The 14,949-nt window shown below is 41.3% G+C and overlaps 1 protein-coding gene across 7 annotated transcripts in view; it reads right to left on the bottom strand.

Annotated features, from left to right (window-relative positions):
* The window catches only part of HIVEP1 (HIVEP zinc finger 1), a 115,702-nt gene that overhangs the window by 61,600 nt on the left and 39,153 nt on the right, over positions 1 to 14,949 (bottom strand). Inside the window, exon 1 of one of the 7 annotated variants that reach the window (XM_075745029.1) lies at positions 12,298 to 12,343. The exons of the other annotated variants lie outside the window; for them this stretch is intronic. Within the exon in view, the coding sequence (XP_075601144.1) occupies positions 12,298 to 12,337 (40 nt within the window). The 5' untranslated portion in view covers positions 12,338 to 12,343. Of the gene's footprint in view, positions 1 to 12,297; positions 12,344 to 14,949 lie in introns of those variants that run through there. 7 annotated transcript variants of the gene reach the window in all.

The raw sequence follows: 14,949 nt of genomic DNA, 5'->3' as shown, positions 1-14,949 counted from the left end.
AGAAGAACAAAAGCAGCATAAAAGGTAGTATGGGGGTGGGGGTGGGGGGGCGGGAAGAAAAGAAAATCATGAAGTAAAATACGAAGCCAATAAACAGTGTCTATGCTGTAGAAGTGACACACTGATACTATTTTCTTCTCCTTTTTCTTCCTCCTTCCTGAGAAGGAGATAGATTCAGTTCATACTTTGAGGACCCTACTCGAAGAGTAGGAAAATTGCAGCAAGTAGGAAAAAACTAAAGACATGATTTCCCATTTCTTTTCCCTTGTAAATAAACACTGGACAATATTTTATTGGTGACTAAATTTAATTAAAATATATACTCATAGAGCAGATGACCTGATCCTTTTCTATCTTTGGCCGTCTTCCTGTCCAGCTTCTCATTTTCTCTAGTTACAACTCATAATTACAAACCAAATAACCTCAGGTTAATCCTGAGGCTGGATTAACAAATTTCTTATTACGTAGTCAGGTATTTAGCTTCTGGCTTCATAATTCAGAATAAATTTTAAACATACAATACTTTAAAAAAAATCAAACAAAAACAAAACCCCAAAGCCACCCCACCCTAAAGCCAACAACACCCCCCCATTCATGTTAAGCTTACAGTTTGGGTATTTAAATATCTTAGCTCTCATTTGGTTTATACCACTTATTATTTCCAACTGTATTAAACTGTGACAGTTTATTTTTAAGAATTTCCAGAAATTAAGTTTTATTCAAACTGAATACTCAACAACTATTCCTTAACAAATCAAGACAGGCTTCAGTAAACAGAATCTGACCTTAATTACCAATTATCAACTGGATAAAATTTACACATTCACACTCCTAGTAGACAATTTTGAAGATTTTGGTGGCTGCAACTTCATTACCTCACATGCTACAGTAAACAAAAGATTTGGAAATTGTTACTCCAAATTTAGCACAAAAGCAGAGAACAACCCAATGACGCTCATTAGAAAACCCTTGTAAAATTGGTATTGAAACATGGAAAAACAGATAGCATTTTAAAATTATTACCAGGATATAGTTCTGAGCATGCAAATAGTTTAAGTTCCTGACTTAACTCACAGTTTAACTACAGTCTACCATATGACACCTTAGGAGTCACCTCCACACAGGACAGCTGAAGCAACGCAACCCCAACCAGTACTTTAGCAGCCTAAATTGTGGCCTATGGAAAAGCGTTTTTACCTGGAAGGCTGCGTGACAACAAGCACTCTAAGGCAAAAAGCCATGATCAAAGCACTGAAATATAGAAAGAAAGAAATAGGTCGAATCCCTGTTATCTGTTTAAACTACTTATACATTCAATTTACGACGTGTTGGTGTGCGGCACTGAGGAGCTGACCTGCAGGTCTCGATGATTCTCTGAAAATAACCACATAGTGCACAAGGTTCATTCCTGGGCACTTGGCTGATTTATTTTTTTGTCAGTTCTTTGTGGGAGGGAGCAGTATTTGCAGATAAAATGTTGGGTTGCTTCAGGAAAAATATAGACAATAATAATACAACTATTTCAGAAATAGAAAAAGTTCAAAGAGCAATACAAATACTTAGGAGCCTGTGGATGATTCTGTATGAGAAGAGTCTATAAGATGACAGCAGTTTAATTTACAGAGAGGTGGAAAATATTTGACATAATGTGGGTATATAAAGAAATAAATGTTCTAGGGAAGGTCAAACTGAGCACTACAGGAAAAAAAGACCAAACTGAAACCTTGTAATTCTTACTTTTAATATCAAGATGTAGGTCTTAGGAGCTGAACTCCTCATTGGTTTTGTTTTACCAAGTTATCTCAGCTCTCATTTCCTCCTTGCTTTCAGGCAGATACTTAAAATGCACGTGCTTGAGATTTAGCTTTCTCACTGCAAATGAATTCATTGATCAATTCTGTTTGAAAAGACTAAAGAGAAACTCTTTTAAACGCAATGAGATACTAGCTTTTGGGCTTTTGTCATGAAATACTGAAGCCATGTACCGGGAAATCTCAACACTCGTTTTATTAAGAAGAACACACCCTGGTAAGGGCAAACAGATAACGTTCTCGATGGAGATCAAATGTGATTTTTCAGAACACCACCCAGCTACTAATTGCACTGCATGAAAGGTTAAAAAAACCCAGAGAACAACAAAACACCATGGGGTCCTGCAAAATTGCCCACTGAGCCACTTGCTGTTCTCCCTCTGCAACACTTCGCAGGGGCCGCGTTGAGACAGCATCCTGAGGAATTATTCTGAGTTTGTTTTAAAGAAATGAGGAAAGAGTTAAAAACAATTCTGGTTGCTTTAGAAACTGACATCCTTTGTTTTGGTTGAGATGAAATACCATTACAGGCATGCAATACCCTTTAAACTTGCCACTATTCCAACAATAACTAAAGCTGTTCTAAGAAACTACCACCCAAAAAGAGATCACTGCAGATTTACAGTAAGTTTGCTGTTGCACAGTTGGAGTACGCTCACGATATTACCAAAAATGCTCAGCTGAGTAGTTCGGAGTGACCTGACTGTAACCACCAAAACATGACAGTAACTCGCTGCCCACCGACTCCAGCAAAACCACAGCAATCAAAATAGCAGTACGGGCTTTTCTATTTTCAACAGCAACTTGAAGCTAACCAGACTTTCAGCAAATGCAACACTCAACCCAAATCACCAAGATGCTACTTCTAAACACAAGAACATTAAAATACTGCTAAAAATCTAACGATAAAGCCAAAACCATGTGGTTTTAACATGCATTTTACCTCTACTATCGCATTTCACTCAAATTGCAACCTTTTAGACCGTTGAACTCACGCTCTCTTGTTTGCTGATACAGACACTTCTGCCCTAGTCACGAGCGTACCTGACCACTGACCCTTCAGTGTTTTCTTTTAAACAACACGGGCTTTTAAACTCGTGAGCTGTTGGCTTTGAAGTCGGTGCCGCTCCATCCAAAATCACCCTAATTATTAGAATTCAAGCACGGAAAGGGAGCTTTGGTTTGCACGCTTTCAGCTTCCCAAGCCCATCCATGCTGAGCTGTCTCCCGCCCTCTCCCCGCTACCTGTCCCGAATCTTGACAGCCGCCGCCGGCCCATGAGAACCCAAACCTCCTGTTTTGACATCTGTCCCTGCCCAAATGAACCTCAAAGGACCACTCTGAACCAACCCAGCAATAACTTTTAAAGCAACATATTGGAATATGCTGATGTTCCCGTAATAACCACCTATACACAGTATACGATGCTACATGTGACAATATATGTGACCTGACTTGTAACTCTCTTGATCTGAGTCTATCTTAACATTTTGGAGATTGTTCTGACTCAAACTAAAATTAAAAACATTGATAGGCAAAACGAAGCTCAATAGTTTGCAAACTAAGCTGCCATCTCTCCCTCTACATATGCGTATGAATGTACACATTTTTAAGGATGTGTAATTAACTGTAAGAAAATAGTTCTCGGAAACCAGAAAGCTGAAGTATTTATATCAAAAGCTGATTTTTTCTCACTCTGTCTGCACAAATAAACCCACTGAAGTTGCCAGCTTTGTCAAAGTGATCAAGATTAGGTTCTAAACATAAATCAATTTAAGCAGTCAGAAACCTACAAGAAAGTACTAAAGTTGCTTTGCAGATTTTTACAAGTTGAAAGTCATTGACTTAGTCTGTGGAAGCAAAGTTAGGATTTTCCAATGCAAGACAACATTGCTATCACATGCAAGACAGTTTCTCTTAGGGCCATTTAAAATCAGAATAAAAGTACAGTATTTCTAGATAGTATTGCAAGGGTGGTTTGGGGAGGGTTGGAGTGGAGGGGGTGAAAGGGGGTACTGATCTTACAACTGCCAATATTGTTTAAAATTCAAGGTATCCACGCTAGTCAGACAGCTTTGGGTCGTTTCGGTTTGTTTTTTTCCTTTGGGTTTTTTTTTTTTGCTTCCAAATTTCGCTGTGTATTTATAACCATAAAAGCCAGTAAATTGACTTCATTTGTGAGAGGCACTACAATCAGACAGATCTAAGATAAAAATAAAACTCATTATCTATAAGGTTGCTCTCCAAAGTCAACTAACACATTGGCATCATAAGAAATTAATTCATCAGTATATTTTTGACAAGCACAGTGTTTTTCTCTGAAAGGTCATTTTTCTAAATTAAGCAAAGTATTAAAAATCTTTGCTGCTCTGCTGCACATCCCAAATTTAACTCATGAAATGTTTTCACAGCAAAATCAAATTACATTTGAAATAAATTTATAAAATGAAGTTTCGCATGCATTTAAATTTGACATTTGTACCATAAACAACATAAGCAAACATTAAGTCCTGTTCATACCTTCCATAAACTATGTTAACTGAAAAAGCGCATACATGGTAAATGCAGTATAGCCTAGTTTTGCCCAGAAAGCCTCCTTTTTTAAAAAACCTCCCCTAAATGCACACTGGTAAGCACGAAAGGTAGATCTGGACATCATTGTCCACTGTTAAGGATTTGCGTGGGTCTTTCTTCCTGTACTGGGAAAGCCAGACCGATGTCCTACACACATCCCTCTCTGATAGCAAACAGCGATGGATGGGATGGAAGCCACCGGAGCTGCTGCCCAGAACTTTGCTTCTGACTCCTGTCCTGTCTCCAGAAGGAGCTTACCTGGACTCTTTCAACCGGCGGTGGCGAAGCCTTGTGATGAACTATGGAAAATACCAACCTCTCCCCTTCCACGTCGGAAAAGGAAACTTCTACCCAACAACACCGACAAGAAAAAGCAGCTCCACGGGATAAAAACCGGGGCTCCCCTGGTGCCAGACAGACATGCCAAAGACAACTTCTCTTTGTGAATAAATACAGCACAAAGGATAAAGCTTCTCCCTCCCTTTTTGGACCTACTGGAGTTCTTCTGCGATGAGTGGATTTTCTGCAGCGCCTGCCTTCCTGGCAGGCTGGGGTTACAGGAGTGTCCTCACTTATGTAACTTCACGTCTTGAGCACACAATTACCCAACACACCCAATGCACTCCAAGGCTTTTTTTTTTTTTTAATTAAAAAAAAAATTAGTTTCTTTCCAGCTGGAACTTTTTTTTTTTCTTCCCAAACTTAGGTCTGTGAGCAAAGCCACAGAAGCACTCTGAATGTGGTGCACCGCGACCCTCAGTATCCCAAAAAAGCAGACATTAATTTCTTGGCAGCGCACATCTCTCTCTCTTTATGTATGGGAACGTGGGCTGAGCTCCAGACTTACAAGAGACCTCGACATTCACAAGAACCTCCTCCATTTTCACCTGTGCACCCTTCTTCCTCCTACAGCAGGTCATCAAGTATCTGCTGAACATTCCTCCCAAAGCCATACAAGACAACCACCTACGCCAGCAAGCCCCACCACCAGAAACAAATGCCCTTTTCTGCCATTTCACTGCCCGTAATATTTGACTGCATTCTTCCCAAATTCTCACTTCCAGTACTTCCACTTTAACTCATTTTACAAGCGAAAGACAGTGGCAAAGAGCAGGATACAAACAATTAAGGGAGTATTTGCCCATGAAAAGGCAATGGGACATTGTGTGGGGAGATACCTGCAATCAAGGCACACTCAACTGCAGTTAATATCTAGAAAACGACTCTGCATTTGAATAGCCATCAGCAAAGTCAAATACAGATCTGCCAGGCGCAGACCACAAGAGCCTTATTATGAGGATTTGTACTTGCCAGTTTCCTTAAAACACCTTCTCCCTCCCGAGCATGTCTTCAGCTAAAGGCCATTGGAAAACCCTGGAAGCACATTTCCCTTTGGGCACACAGCGGAACTTGCTGTCAAGGTACCAGTCACATCCACCACCAGTGCATCTGTGCCAGGCAGATCTTTGATCACTTCTAAGTAGAAATGGGCCTTTTTAACCAGCAACTTGTATAGTTAAAAGCACGAAGGAATCCCTGAAGATATGCAATGGGACACGATACCTTCCTTCGCATACAATTCCAACAAAGCTGAGGCAAAACAACCCAAAATTTTAGTTGTAATATTTCATTTCTAGTTCAGATTTGAGATGGCCGGCCATATTAATTTTACAACTTTTTGCTTTATACCATGTCTAATTTACATTTTACAAGTAAAACTTGAAACCAAACAGTGCAAACAGTAAAGCTTCCCTAAGGCATAATGCCAACAAAAACCAGAAGGCTGAAGTAAACCGCACTAGTAAACACATTTTGGGAATACCTTTACAGGCCAAGAAGAATCTCTACGCTATATTGTCAAAGGGGCTTTAAGCATTATACTGCAAAACCTGTGTAACAAGAACTGGATGAAGCGTATCAAACCATATACTGTCCTTAGAAATTCCCCATATAAAAACTTAGGTTTTAAGAAATCAGGTTGACATTATACGTTAGTACTGGAGAGTAAAATGCATTATATGGCACGTTATCCTCACCATCATCTCCAAAGCAAGTAACACATACCCATAAAATCAGAGCAAAATAAATTGAAACACATCATGGGTGGGAAATGCTTAAGGTAGACAGAGCTTCATTAACACCGGAGTCAATTCTGGGACTCTCATTAAGATATTCTGGTCTTTTCAAACCCTGAATTAAATTTCATTTAATGATCTACTGCCCCTTTCTCCCATTCTAATATTACCAAAGGGCATAGCTAGCATTGTGCAGCTACAGTAGTTGATTAATTTTCTATAGCTTTAAAGGGCCTACATTGGGCTGATGCCTACTTTCCCCAGGAAAATTGTAGGCTCCCGTGCCTACAAGAGGATGCTGCTGGAGGAAATCTGCCAAAAACTTTCTGAGCCAAAAAATTCATTACCAAAATCTAAGGAGTTTGTGGAAAGGATGCGTTTCAGCAAGTTTTACATGATGAAATATTTTCTAGAACGGTCAGTTTCATCTTTTCTCAAAAAAAAAAAAAAAAACAACCAACCCACCGAACCCCCCAAAAAACTTACCCAAAGCTTTGTTTCAGATGTCTTACTAATGTACACTAAGAAAAGCCGCTCAGACTTCGAAAAGCCAAATTCAAAACAAAGTATTTAAAATCTATAACAATGAAATTGATTTAATACACATTTTTATGTCGGAAAAATTACAGAAATGTGACAAGTTTTGAATTTTCTGACGTTTCAGTTTTCATTGCTTTTTTCACATTAAATACAGGTTTATAAAGGAAAACAAGGGCACTCTTCTAAAAATAACGTCAACAATGACCTACGAACCTAATTTCAATGAGCATTAATTATGGATGTTTGAACGGAGTACAAATCTATTCTGAAGACCATCTGACATACCTATAAGGAATGGCTTGGCACATGCTTATTAAGTGTGGATTTAATACCTATTGTTCACAATGAATGAATTTACTACTGTTCCGAGATTTCATTCTGAAAAATACTCCTGTTTTAAGTAATTTCAATATGGATATGTTTTGCTTTTTTGCACAAACACCACTACATCCATTGTAAAGCTACAAACTTAAGGATCTCGAAATGCTGGTCTTTTTCTTTGTTATATAGACACCTGTCCTTTAACCATGGTAGGCAGGCACACGCAGGTGAGCATCTCTGTTGCATGAGATAAATTAGATGAAGCTGAAATGCCTTCCCCAACCCCACGCTCCAAATTCAGCTGAGCATTTGACTCCCCCACCAAGATGCTACCAACAGAGGACATCGGATAAAGAGCCCAATCTCTGAATTTAAACATCTCCAGAGCAGGGGAAAGCCTAAAGATCAGAAAACGGTTAAGTCAGAAAACCCCATACTCCTTCACCGAAATTCAGACTATGATGACTATAAAGCTCCCAAGGGTTTTAAGAGAACCAGAATTTCATCTTACAATTTTATTAGGAAACCCAAACTTCCTGGCACAACCCCACGACATCCACCTATCTGTGGGAACTCCCTTGTTATGACTTCCATTCCCCTGTGGCAAGCAACTCTGTAAACCAGCCAGATCTCACACAAAGGTTTGCTTCTTCGTCGCTCCTCTGGAATCCCAGGGCGTAGATGAAAGCAAGGACTCGCTGCCTTGGAAAGCGTCCAGGCACAGAGCAATAAAAAAAACAACCAAAAAAAAAAAAAAAAAAAAACCCAAAAAAACCCCGAACAAAAAAACCAACAGGTAGCAAGATGCCTACCAGCAGCACAAAATTCCCTCTTCTATGGTGAGCAGGGAAAGGGAAGGGGATGCTTGCTTTCGAGCACACAGCTCAGTGATGGGAACGCAGAAGAGAACATGTGGGACGATGGTGGAGAGGTGAGGATGAAATGACTCAGGGAATTACTTGCGGGGGGGAAGTCGGCTCTCAGGGTTAAGGAACTTGCCGTGGGATATGCGAGTTTGGTGCCGGCGCATACCACAACCTTGCGTGCCTTAGTTCCAGTCCGCAAAAAATTTCCATGCTCCAAGGATTTATTGCAAAGATAATTTATATTCCTAAGGAACATAGCTGCTGCACACATGAAGTCTTACAGAGATATTTAGATAGTTTATTGCCAACTAATTACATAGAACATGCTCTTGAATTAACCCCTTATATGCCCTCCTGAGCACATCTTCTCATTTACTGGTGCCTCTTCCAACAGCGCACAAAAATTTAAAGGCCGCTTGATTCGTTGCTATTTCATCACATATTCCTACTGCATCCAAGGTGGGGGCACGGACTCCTCCTGCCCTTCCACATTGTGGCAGGTTAACTACATAGTTAGACCAACAACTTCAAAAGCAGCTAATGAGCTAAAGCACCCAACCACAGTTCTCTTAAACCAGCCTGGTTTTCAGCAAGGGACTTGCTGAAAATCAGACCTTATTAAATTGTCTCAGACTGGTCCCACACAAAGCTAGCTGCCTAAAACCCTTCTGCCCAAACACCTCACTTCTGTATGCGTCTCCTGAATACAGTATAAAATAATGATGGTACACATGATGTAAAATTAGGGTAGTTAGAAACTAGCCTCTTCTTCCAACTTGCAGCAATTAATTCCAAAGTCAAAAATCTTCACAATATAGTTGAGGATTTTCAAAGACACTATAATGTTGGTGATGGGTTTTAACTAATTTTCCCACAGAAGCCGATGGTAAAACTTCTGCCAATTAAACTAGCATTCATCTAACTCAACTTCCAAGTGCTCCTGACAATCACACTCATAACTCCTAGGTGAGGTAACAACCCATTTCAATCTTTTGGAAAATGATCTTTGAAGATAAAACTTAATAATAAGTATTAAAAACCTGATATTTATCTTGCAATGACAATAAAGACCTATGCATGGATGTTCAACGAGAATAAAATCTTACTGTGCTCAGCATGAACTGGTTTGTGCCAGTGCAGTTTATAACATACAAAACCCAAACAGTAAAGACTCAAACAGCACAGTACATCCGTAGAGTGTCTCAAATGGACACTTAGACCACACCAAAAGAAACCCACTCGTTACTTTAAAACCAGCTTGGTGTCCCACCTGACATTTCTCCTCCGGCTGGGTTAGCAGAATGATCTTCCTTGTTAAGGTCCAAAAGCCTCATCCCTGCTTCTCAATCTCCCTGTACTACCCACTTTCTAGATGAAAGACAACTTGCAAATGTTTAGGATCACTTTAGGTAGAATATGCTATGCAAACTTACACCATCAGATTTAATATCACAAAAAGATTTCCAAATATATGAAAGGGAAGGTTTGTGCTTGGGTTTTCTCCTGGAGCATCCCTCTAAATAAATTCCACAGTTTGAGCTATAAGCGCCTTCTCAATGTCTTTTCCCAATACAAGCCAGGACCGAATGAACCAATATTAATAGCTGATCCTCCAGTATGTACTGTTTCCTGTCAGCTATCATCTCCAGGGCCATCGGCACTGCTAGGATTTATAATCAAATCATGGTACGTAAGAGACGAATGAGCAAAAATTCTTCTTAATTTAAAATGTCATTAATTCCATTATAATTATATTGACTGTAGTAAAGGTCTGCCATTTTTAACCTATGCACAAACACTTAATTCCCTGTGACAATCACACATACACCGAGGCGCAGAGAGAAACTGATGCTAGTTCTGTGGCAGGGAAGTGAAAATATCTGAAAGGCATATCTACACAACATTGACTAAGACTACTCATAAATTCTGCAAGCTTCAGAGAGGCTCCAGAAGCAAAGCAGACTACAGGGCATGCCTCACTTCCTTCAAGGAGGAAGCATTTACTGAAACCCTACACTGTCAAAGGGAGCTGCCAAAACAGCAGCAATTAATGCTTTCAGCTGCATATGCCTGGCCTATCCAAAATAATTGTAAGGTCAAGCTTCATCCATCTTCCATTTGTTTTTAATTTTGCCAAGGTAACTGCGATTAACTTATCAAGTTTCAGGCTGAACTACTTTGGGGTCAGGGGAGATGGGAGGGAAAGAAAGGTTAATGCAAAGTCATGTGTTTGCCTTACAAGCCTAAATAAATAACCGCTGGTGATGCAGAACAATACCACATTTTAAAATAAACAAGAATCAAATCCCTATAGCTAGAACAACCAAAACATGTTACTTTACCTCTTGGAAAGTAGTTGTTAATATTAACATCAGACATATGCAAAAGACAGCTGAATTACACACAAACACCGACCAAACCTTCGCTGTACTCTTTACTTATAGAAATGCAGCAGAAGCAATATTTCCAGTTCCCAAAAAGAATAGCTGTAAGCTAGTCTCGGGGCAACCGAGATGTCTAAACGCAAGCAAAGTTCTTGTATCCAAACACTTCAAGTTCTCTGAGCAAACAACAGTTGCTCATATCCAAAGACGACAGCGCCAGTTTTGCAGGCTCCTTCAACAGGTACCAGGCCTGCTTTGCTAAATAAACACTCCAACAACAAAAGTATCTAGCAAATTCCTGACGGGATGTTTCAAAACCAGAAGCCACTAGAAAGGGCTGCAGGCGTATCTGCCACCCTCCAGTGACAGGCAGGCACCCCTGCTCCCCGACCGGGGCAGGCAGCCGCTCAGAAATTGTTTCTCAGCTCCTTTCTGCACCGCCTGGAGCGTGGTCAACCATTGCATAACCCTGCTGCCATAAATCCCATCTCCTGGCTCCCTGTGCTCGCACGCTTTGGGACGGCTGTATTATTCAGCTTTATGCGTTGCCAGCTCTGACTTCTGGGTTTTTTTTAGAATATCTGTGTGTGCACACACAGGTAGCAGGTATGCTCTGCTAATTAAAGCAACGATGCTCTTTTGAAATGTCTTCATGCAGTAAATACTCGGCTTCCAGAAAACTGTTTGTTGTGATTTTCTACAACTTGGAGATGAAGAGCTTGTGGCTGCTGTAAAACCCAACGCTAAAGCTACACTACAGCCCAAGGTTAGGCATTGCCTATTTATACAGCAGCGTCCTTACTTTAAAGCTTTGAAGTTCTTGTAGTCCATTTCTGTCTTTTTCACACAAATAATATTTGCAAAAGCGAAACGTCTTTGTTCACCTACCCCAAACAGAGCCTTTTCCCCGGTAATAGCCTAGAAGCTAATAACTATTTTAGAGCAATTCCAGTACAATGAAATGCTGTTATTGGCTGTTTATGTAACAGTGAATTAACCCCCACCGATACCTTTCAGGAATTCATAACCATAGTGCACAAAATGTGCTTTGCAAGAGCTTGTTAATATGGTAAGTGCAAAAGCTGTCTCAATTCAGAGGACTGTCTTTCAAAGCAAACATGCTTAACCTGCAGTTTCAGTCATGGAAGAAATTACTCAATTAATTGCAGACAACAAAAACAACAGGGTTATAACTAACGTACAGTAAATGCTCTGTGGGTGTAATGCAAGCTCATTTCCCAGTAGTGTACTCTCTTACATCCTAACACATTTCTCACCCCACTGCTGTAAAACAGTTTAAGACTGTTATATTTACTTAGATTTTTTTTCCCTACACACATTTGTTTTCTGGCAATGAATATTATTATTAAGCCAGGTAGGGTTTGTTCTCTTAAGAAGCATGTTTACAATATAGTATTTTGCAGCATAGTATTTTTCATACTTTTTTCTAGACAACACATAATCTTTTCCAAAGTTAAAACCAAACATCAGAATTTATAAAGTTTTTGCCAGGCTCACTGATAACCTTGCAGCGACAAAAGAAGAGACCACAGTGACAGGACTCAATAAATTCTCACCTGCTTCTAGGAATTTAAGCAGCCAAGGAGTAGAAAAAAAGCTCAAAAGCACAAAAAAGACCCCACCAGTGGCAACTGCTCCCATTCCAACACTAAGCAAGAGATGGAATAAAACACTAATAATTAAAGATAACGAGAAGAAAACTTACCAAAGCAGACACTGATGTCTTCCTCCGTCATTCCTTCCATTCATGTTAAAGACATCTGTTGATGACTTGATCTAGGCTAGATAGCAGCACAGGGCTAATATTTAGACTTGCTGCTTGCTTACTGCTTATGGATTTTCAGGATGTGCTTATATGCACAGCTGACGATTAAAATGCTCACAACTAACTGCGGTAATAAAATACGCCAACGAAAATTAAAAGAATCCCCTTCCAGCACATGACAGCCAGTTCTTGGCAGGCACTAGAAATATTCCTAAACATGTATGGCCCCCCCCTTTTCCACTGAAACCAGCCCAATACCTCAAACCAACCTCCCCTAAAGTCTTGCGATATTTTTCTCAATGTAGACCCCATGCAAACGCATCTGATCCTCTTACCCGGAGAGCTTACACACACACACACACGTTTCCCCCCCCCCCCCCCGCACAGATTTATTTTATTTAAGACGATGCCTGCAACAGTTCGGGGCTGCTGGCTCGCTCCCGTTCCCCGGCAGCCGGCGGGTCACCCCCCCTTCCCCACACACACATTCCCCCCCCCGGGACACCTGAACGACCCTGCCACATCACGTTAGGCGCAGCGGAGTGCCGGGTTAAGACGTAATCTCTCTCTCTCCCCGGCTTACGGATCCCAGGAATCCTCCCCCGCTATCTCGCCATGGCAACGGCAGCTACGGGGAAGACGGTCCGCCTCTTACGCAAGAGGAGCGCGCCGAGCCCTGCCAAAAGCCCGACGGCCCCCGCCGACCCCACCAACCCCCCTTCCCCCCCGCTCCCGGGGTCCCCGCAGCGCGGCCTCGGCCCGCCCTACCCTGAGAGGAGTTTGAAGATACCTGCGGGTCGGGTCGTGGGTTGGTTGTTGGTTGGTTGTTTTGGGGTGGGTTTTTTATGTTTTGTGGGTTTTGTTTGTTTGTTTGTTTGGGGGGGGGGGTCCTCATTTTTTCCTAATTTTTTTTTTTCCTCCTCTTTTGCATTTCCCACAGCCAACCACCAGCCAGCTGGTGCAGATTTAACCCGCTCCAATCCCACCTCCCACCACGGAAACCCAACTACAGCCAAGGCTTTCCACAACGTGCAATTCCCATTCCTCCTTCCCGGTAAGCGGGTGCAGCGGAAAATCGTTGCACGTTTCACTTCTTCAAATTAATAACCCCGGGAAGGCAGAGAACTGGCAGATGAAAGGCAAGGTGCGGACTTTGATCGTGCAATCAGATCCATGCGGAGCACCGCTGAAGGTCAGCCTAGGCCGATCAGATTGCGGCAAGAGAACCGTCGAAAGCAAGCCAAACGGAGGTGGAAAAAATAAAACATAATCTATATAACCAGATATCTGCCAAGAGATGAAAGAAAAGTTTGCCCCTGGTGCTGGGATTTACGATAAAGGTAAATGAAGCCGTAATAAAATGCTTGCCAAGATGCTTAGGCCTTCCTTCAGGAAAACACTTAAGCATGTGCTTAAACTCATTACTATTCAGGGCAGCCCATAAGCGTTTGCTGAAGGTTAAGCATAACGTTCTTACACGGGAGGCCTTAAGTACTATGCTGATTAAGGGTGGGTTTTTTCCTTCTAAATCTGAGCCACTGTGAACCAACAGAATGAATTGCCCTCATTATGTTTTAATATCACCTCTGTCCTCTTTCAAATTAAACCAGAGAATGCAAACAGACAATAAGCCTTATTTTACATTAAGAGGATAAAACCCAACTTTACATTCTGTCGTGGGTTATTACTTTTTCTTGAAGATCAACAGGCTGCACAACACCATGCATCCCTATGAATGAGCGCCTTTCATGAGGAAGAAAGTCAGCACGCGGAAAAATGATCGTTCTGCTACTTCTAAAACTCTGGAATTCCCTTGATGTGCTGTTACAAGCCAGAAAGGATCACACCGAGCAATGCATACATCCATATGCTTTATCCACTGATCTCTTTTGAAGCAAACCTTCTAAAATGCTGTAGATGGTGAACATATTTCAGCTATTAAAGGTCGTGGATAAGACAGCTACTTATCAGTTCAAGTAAGGTCACTGTTACATCCACAGGCTTTGCCTATTGCACAAATGACACTGCCTGCCCCTAATGCCCCGAGAAACTTTTGACGAGCTAAGCATACACAACAAGCCACAAACCTTAAATGTTACAGTTCATTAACGTTCACCAGGGAGGTAGGTAACGTCCGCAACTGCTTCAGTTTCTGTTTCACAGCGTACCGCCTCCCCTCAGAGCTCTCTGCTGGTGATTTCCAACAAAGAACTTGTATCCCCTGTTGGAGGAAGAAGCCTGGCCAATGAGTCAGTCGGCAGCTGTGGCTCTTTCCAAAAACTTTTCTCCTTGAGCCGTCATTTAGGAATGTCCTGGCCCACATACTAAACTATTGGTTCATTTACTTTCTTCATACACTCATTAAAATGGACCTTGGAAAATGGTTTGTACCAGTTTTAGACTTCAACTGGAGCTAAAATCAGGGTCTTCGTTGAATTCTGTAACATACAGTTTTGAAGGAAAACATTTTCAAGCAACTCTTCTGTTTCCCTTTTTGGGAGACAGCCTTGATAGGACAGCCTGCGAGGCAGTCAAATCTCCTACTGCAGGTCTTGAGACAGATGGCAAAGTACCAGGGCAGAAGGTTTTGTT

The sequence above is a fragment of the Balearica regulorum genome, chromosome 2, assembly GCF_011004875.1.
Source record: "Balearica regulorum gibbericeps isolate bBalReg1 chromosome 2, bBalReg1.pri, whole genome shotgun sequence".
NCBI lineage: Eukaryota > Metazoa > Chordata > Aves > Gruiformes > Gruidae > Balearica > Balearica regulorum.
Note: the sequence above shows the minus strand (reverse complement) of the source record. Positions and strands in the feature narration are given on the sequence as shown.